Raw genomic sequence first — 7,500 nt, 5'->3', positions numbered from 1 at the left:
CTGTTGGCGAACGACGTGTAGGTCCAATGTCACAACTAATCGTTTTGACCCCGAGGAAGGAAATCCGCAAATAAGGATAATTGAAGATGAAATGGGACACAATCATCAATCTGACATAGATCAGATCAAAAGGGACAAGTATCTGAATGACGCAAAAGAGAAAATCAGAGACAACCCCACAAAGCCTATCAAAAGGGTGTATGATGAGCAAGTCGCCGCAGCTCACCAAGCATTCGGACAAGGAGGGGGAGACAGGCCTCCTTTGGTTCCGGACTTCCATTCCATCAGATCTCAGATGTCTAGAACTAAGACTGAGAACATGCCAGAAGTTCCTGCGGAAGTTGAAGATGTACAATTCCTTGGGCCATGGCAAGAAACCTGGCGTGGACATAGATTCATGCTCCAACAAAACAATGACTGGGGCACAGCTATCTTTGGCACAAATCAAAACATTAGAACTTTGACAGAGTGCAATCTGCTGTACGTGGATGCCACGTTCAAGACATGCCCTAAACCATACAACCAAATGCTGGTGATTCAAGGTGATTACCAGGGACGCGTTTTACCATTTCTGACAGTGCTGATGACCAACAAAACGATCGGAGACTACCGGCAGATCCTGCAAACAATCAAGCGTAAAGCGCTGCGCTTGACAGGGCACGCTTGGGAGCCTGCATCCATTGTTATGGACTTCGAGCAAGCGCTCATTACCGCAGTGGAGACAGAGTTACCCAACACCCGGGTGGAACTCTGTTACTTCCATTTCAACCAGTCTATATGGCGCCGCATCCAGGAACTTGGACTTGCAAGAGCCTACAGAAGAGATGCCGATCTCCAAGAAATACTCCGAAAAGTCATGGCTCTTGGATTTCTACCACTGGCCCTGGTAAGGAACAACTTTCGACTATTGCGGAATTTACCTGGCACCCGAAGGAAGATCTTCCAATACCCTGCTTTGTTTGACTTCTTCAATTCTGTCCACAACACGTACATTGATGGTCAGTTCCCACCTCCTGCCTGGAACGTGTATGAACGAAACATGGACTGTCGCACCACCAATAATGCGGAGTCATTCCATCGGTCCTGGAATAACCGAGTAGGCGTCAGGCATCCGAATGTCTGGATCTTCGTGAGGCATCTTAAGGACCTCCAGGCCACAACGGAAAGTGGAATCCTCAGCATGGACAGGGGAGGTCGCCCAACTAGGCGTCATAGACGATGGCGTCTCCTGGAAGAACGTCTCCTGGCGCTGAAACAAGAGTATCGTCGCGGCGTTCGAGACGTCGACAGGTATTGGCGCGCAATCAGTCATCTTGTGCACCACTACTGAACGCTGGTTACCACTCCTCCAGGCCACAACGGAAAGTGGAACCCTCAGCATGGACAGGGGAGGTCGCCCAACTAGGCGTCATAGACGATGGCGTCTCCTGGAAGAACGTCTCCTGGCGCTGAAACAAGAGTATCGTCGCGGCGTTCGAGACGTCGACAGGTATTGGCGCGCAATCAGTCATCTTGTGCACCACTACTGAACGCTGGTTACCACTGAACGAGGACTGGTTCTATCTTGTTAAGAAGAATAGCGAGAATTTTTCTTTCAAAGAGCAAATTGAAATCAAAAGTCACCCATCAGTTTTCTTTTCCCATTAATTTCTATTTTACTGCCAAAGAATTCCCTTTATTGTTCTGTTTATTCCCCACCCTCCCCCAAGGAAATTAGCCATTTCCCGTTTTAACAATCTGTGGCATTTCTATTTCGTTCTTAAGTTTTGAATAAATCAAGAATTCCTCATCTTACCCAAGAAAATTAGTCATTTTCGTTTAAACGTACAATTTGTGACTATTTTTATTTGATTCTCACGTTTTCAATGAACGAAGAATATCTTATTTCACCCCAAGAAAATTAGTCAGTTCCGTTTAAAAGACAATTTGTGACTATTTCTATTTCATTTTCAAATTTTAAATGAACGGAGAATAACTTATTTTCTAGTGCTATCAGTCTAAAAAGACAATTTGTGACTATTTCTGTTTTATTCTTAAGTTTTGAATAAACGAATGATATCTTCCCCTCCCCCCCCCCCCCCCCCCCCCCCCCCCCCCCCCCCCCCCCCAGAATTAGTCATCTCCGTTTAAAAAGACATTTTGTGACTTATGTTTCATTCTCAAGTTTTGATTGAACGAAGAATATATTTTCAATTTGATTTGATTTGATTGGGGTTTGATTTGGTGTGTGTGTGTGTGTGTGTGTGTGTGTGTGTGTGTGCGTGCGCACACATAGAGGAGGTTAATAGAGGAGGAGGAGGACATGGAAGAGGACATAGAGGAGGAGGAGGATATAGAGGAGGAGGAGGAAATGGAGGAGGAGGACATAGAGGAGGAGGACATTGAGGAGGAGGACATGGACGAGGATCTGGAGGAGGAGGAGGACATGGACGAGGATTTGACGGAGGAGGAGGACATGGACGAGGAGGAAGACATGGACGAGGATGTGGCGGAGGACATGGACGAAGACATGGACGTGGTTGTGGAGGAGGACATGGACGAGGAGGAGGACATGGACGAGGATTTGGCGGAGGAGGAGGAGGACATGGACGAGGAGGAGGACATAGACGAGGATGTGGAGGAGGACATGGGCGAGGAGGAGGACATGGACGAGGAGGAGGAGGAGGAGGATCAGGAGAGGAGAAGAAGAAAAGAAGGAAAATGAAAAAATGATGACGACGACGACGACGAAGTCTGTATGTCTGTGTGTTTGTCTGTCTGTTTGACTGTCGGACTAGTGAACCCTCGGACTAGTGAACCCTCGGACTAGTGAACCCTCGGACTACTGGACCCTCGGACTAGTGAACCCTCGGACTAGTGAACCCTCGGACTAGTGAACCCTTCCCCATTCCAACACATGGTAGATCTCTAGATCTGCACAAACCAGTCGACAACGGGCTGCCGAAGAAACGATCGCTTCAATTTTTCTTTTATGTTCATTCCAGTTGATTCAGTGTCCACTTTAGGATATTGATAGACAGTAAACACGTCGATGGTGTACTTAGTTTTACTGTATGTGTTCTGTCCAGAATTTGTATTTCTTTCCTTTTAATTGTGAACAAGAAAAACGAGGCCATGTCTGCTCACCAAGAACAACCTACCTTCCAGCAAGTCAGTGGGAAGCGGTTTTTAGAATTTTCGGATTTCGGAACGCACCTTAACGAAATGGAATTGTTAATGATACGGAAATACTGCTTATTTCGGTAGACTAACAACCTGTTATTGGTATGACTGTGAAGATTTTTTTCCTTCTACGTTTAAACCAAATTTGGTATTGACAGACAAAGTATTTCCAGAGAAAATGGCAGCGTTAAAGTTTACCACACACACACACACACATACAGAAACAACCGAACACTGGGTTATAACACAGACTCACTCAAAAAAGACAACAAAACGAAGCACAAGAGGAAAAACAACAACAACACAACTGGAAAGTAAGAACATGAAAATGAAATAAAATCGATGATGAACGCTTTTTTTTTTTCTTTTTTTTTTTTTAGCTTGGCGGAACGAAACAACGGGAGAGTATCGTGCGAGACTGTCATCATTCTGGTCCCCACCCCTCTCCCTCCATTACCTCAGTTCATGCTGAACTTCAGTCAGGGGAACCAATAGCTCTACGATCCACAAATGAACAGAAGTTTGCTGGGTTACAAAAAAAAAAAAAAAAAAAAAAAAAAAAGGGGAGCGGGCGACGAACAAGAAATCGTCCTTTTTTCTTCTTTAAGGTGAACTGAAGCCCATGGAAACATTTTGAATATTTAAATGGCGTTCGGACAGAGATACGGGGTAGGGGGTATGGGAGAAAGAGAGAGACATAGACAGAGAGCGATACAAAGACAGAAAGGGAAACAGACAGAGAGAGAGAGAGAGAGAGAGAGAGAGAGAGAGAGAGAGAGAGACATAGAGAGCGATACAAAGACAGAAAGGGAAATAGACAGAGAAGGAGAGAGAGAGAGAGAGAGAGAGAGAGAGAGAGAGAGAGAGAGAGAGAGAGAGACAATGACAATGACAATGACATTTTTTTTTTATTGGCAAATAGCGTTTTACAGCTCTGGTGCCAAGGGGGATTATTCAGCTTATTTTAGTAGACGACGAAAAGAAAAAGTAAAACGAAAAATAAGGGGAAATAACAAGCAAATAAATACATATTCATAAACACATAAACACTCATACATTCACACCCACAACATTAATACAACATATTCCATATTACTCATACATAATATTAAGTAATTAATTCGAACATATGACCATCCAACTTTGCAGCCGAGCCTTTTTTTGGTTATTTACCAATATAAATTGAGTTATGGATCTTATAATGAGAGAGAGAATGAGAGTGACAGAAAGAGATAGTGACAGAGAGAGACAGAGAGAGAGAGAGAGAGGAGAGACAGAGATAGAGACAAGGAGAGAGGATCTATCCACTGCTGTCACTTCTTGCCTTGAGAAAAGGGAAAGACAATGCTGAAGGGAGGAAGGAAAGAAAGAATGAAATGACAAAACTAAATATCATGTTAAAACACCCCCCCACCCCCCAATCACGCCCCCCACCCCAAACAACAACAACAACAAATAACCACGACAAAAACGCAAAACAAAGAAGGAGGGGAAAAAAACAAACAACACAACTGGCAAGAATGAACATGAAAATGAAATAAAATCGCCTTTTATTTTACTTGGCGAAACACACACTCACACACACACACACACACACACACACACACACACACACACACACACAACAACAACAACAACAACAACAACGACAACAACAACAAAAACAAAACTACGGGAGAGTATCGTGCGAGACTCTCATCGTTCTCATCCTATCCCTCTCCCCCCATTGCCTCAGTTCATGCTGAACCTCAGTCAGGGGAACCAATAGCTCTACGATCCACAAATTAAAAAAAAAGTTTGCAGGAGCAAAAAAAACCAACTAAACAAAAAAACAACAAAAAACAACAACAACAACACAAAAAACAAAAAAAACAAAACAAAACAAAACAAAATAAAACAAAAAACAAACAAAAAACCCCCAACAAAACAACAACACAAAAACAAAACAAACAAACAAACAAACAAAAAACAACAACAACAAAAAACCGAACAGGGGAATCTAGTCGCTGTTTTTGTTTTCTTATTAAGACTAACCGAGGGCCATTGAAACTCTTTGAATATTGGTTGGTGGGTGGGGACAGAGAGACAGTGCTCATCACACATGAAGAGGTGGGGCGGGGGACAGAGAGAGAGAGAGCGAGAGAGAGAGAGAGATTCAAAAACTTTATTACTCAAGGATAAAGATTTTAGGCATCGCCCAGTCTTCCAATCTGTCCTTGTGACAACAATAACAAGAGAGAGAGAGAGAGAGAGAGAGGGGGGATAGACAGACAGACAGACAGAGACAGAGAGACAGATGCAGAGACAGAGAGACAGAGAGAGACACAGAGAGAGAGACAGAGACAGAGAGAGAGAGCAGACAAGACAAGACAAGGCAAGGCAAGACAAAATTCTTTAATTCCCTAATTAGGGACTACTAATTAGGGACTACTCTACAGAATAATAAATGAGTGAGAGGCGGGGAGATAGAGTAAGAGAGATAGAGAAGAAAGGGAGATAAACAGATTCACAGACAGAGAGAAAGAGACAGAAAGACAGACAATATGGCACAGAGAGAGAGAGAGAGAGAGAGAGAGAGAGAGAGAGAGAGAGAGAGAGAGAGAGAGAGATTCAAATGGTTTAATGACTAAAGCAACATGCTCATATCACCAAGTGGAAAACACGCTCCCCCCCCTCCCCCACCCCTTAGAACGTTCCCTCCCTCCTACACTTTTACGCTTTTCACAACATTCTTTTGCTTTTCATAAGGAATACAAAAAACAATATCTAACGGTATGTATACGCACAATCTTCGTAGACTACTGATGAGGTTGATATTTAAGTAACCCGAGGCCATCGACCCGATTACGTAGTCACACAGAAAGAGAGAGAGAGAGAGAGAGAGAGAGAGGAACTGAGACGAGACTGCACACAAATCTTTATTTTAGAAGATGATAGATAAGAACCGGCGTGGAGGCGGAAGAGGGCGAAAGAAGAAAGAGTGGAGGTGGTAGACTGGTCTTCGGAGATGCACGATTCTCCACCCCCTCCCACCCTCTCCACTCCACCTCCCCCCCCCCCCCTACGCTCCCCCCCCCCCCAACCCCCCATCAAGTCTCAAGAGCGACGACACCCAGAATAAATCGTGTTTAATAAATGTCACCCGGCCATCACATCCCTTGTTGCAGCCACAAGGGAGGGGAGAGGGAAGGTTGCCACAGAGCGCTTGTAGTGTTGAAGGACCTGTCTGAGACTTTGATGAATCTAAGTTTTTTTTGGGTTTTTTCTTCTTCGTTGCAGCCTCTTTATTCCCTCTCCATCTTCTTTTTCTTCTTCGATCGTGAGCTGCTTCTCCCATGTTCACTTGTCTGTACAATAGTGGGCTTTTTCGTGTATGACTGTTTTTACCTCCGCCATATAGGCAGCCATACTTCGTTTCGGGGGTGTGCATGCTGGATATGTTCTTGTTTCCATAACCCACCGAACGCTGACATGGATCGCATGAACTTTAACGTGCGTATTTGATCTTCTGTTGTGTATATAAACGAAGGGGGTGCAGGCACAAGCAGGTCTGCACATACGTTGACCTGGGAGATCAGTAAAATCTCCACCCTTTACCCACCAGGCGCCGTTACCGAGATTCGAACCCGGGACCCTCAGATTGAAAGTCCAACGCTTTAACCACACGGCCATTGCGCCCGTCTCTTCATTCCATCTGGCCAGATTCTCCTCTTGGGAATAGAAAGGGATGAAGAAATAATGATATAAAGACAACTGCGTAAACAAAAAACAAAACAAAAACATCTTACCCCCCACCCCACCCCACACCCCCTCTCCGTACCTCTCTCCCTCCGCACCCCCCCCCCACAAAAAAACAACAAAAAAACACCACACAGGAAAAACTACTCCAATTATTATTTGTCTTTAACGCAATCTCTATCTCTCTATCTAAGCACGCATGCATTTGATTGATCTTCTGGATCAACCCGCATCCTGCTGTGACAAAAAGACTGTGTGTGTGCGTGCGTACGTGCGTGTGTGTGTGTGTGCGTGCGTGCGTGCGCGCGCGCGCGCGTGTGTGTGTGTGTGTGTGTGTGTGTGCGTATGTATGTGTGTGTGTGTGTGTGTGTGTGTGCGGGTATGTGTGTGTGTGTGTGTGTGTGTGTGTGTGTGTGAGGAACGCTTCAGTCTGATTGGCGAGAAAATGCCGATGGCGTGTGTGGAAGAAGCGTACCTTTTTATGCCACTCCCATCTTTTCACGCCGGGTCAGTGGCTGATCACCCCCACCCCCACCCCCCACCCCCCGCCCAAAGCCCCTCCATACCCCCAACGTGGATGCTATCCTCCTAAACTCTCAT

The 7,500-nt window shown here is 45.0% G+C and overlaps 1 protein-coding gene across 1 annotated transcript; it reads left to right on the top strand.

The window, feature by feature from the left end:
* The first annotated feature begins 319 nt into the window (after positions 1-319).
* LOC143281499 (uncharacterized) lies at positions 320-1,330 on the top strand. The gene has a single exon (XM_076586708.1). The coding sequence runs from the start codon at positions 320-322 to the stop codon at positions 1,328-1,330; it is 1,011 nt and encodes a 336-aa protein (XP_076442823.1).
* The last annotated feature ends 6,170 nt before the right edge of the window (positions 1,331-7,500 follow it).

The sequence above is a fragment of the Babylonia areolata genome, chromosome 4, assembly GCF_041734735.1.
Source record: "Babylonia areolata isolate BAREFJ2019XMU chromosome 4, ASM4173473v1, whole genome shotgun sequence".
NCBI classification, from domain to species: domain Eukaryota; kingdom Metazoa; phylum Mollusca; class Gastropoda; order Neogastropoda; family Buccinidae; genus Babylonia; species Babylonia areolata.
Note: the sequence above shows the minus strand (reverse complement) of the source record. Positions and strands in the feature narration are given on the sequence as shown.

Excerpts from the sequence above, each read along its gene's own strand:
- LOC143281499 (XM_076586708.1), top strand. The coding sequence starts at position 320 with ATGCCAGAAGTTCCTGCGGAAGTTGAAGATGTACAATTCCTTGGGCCA.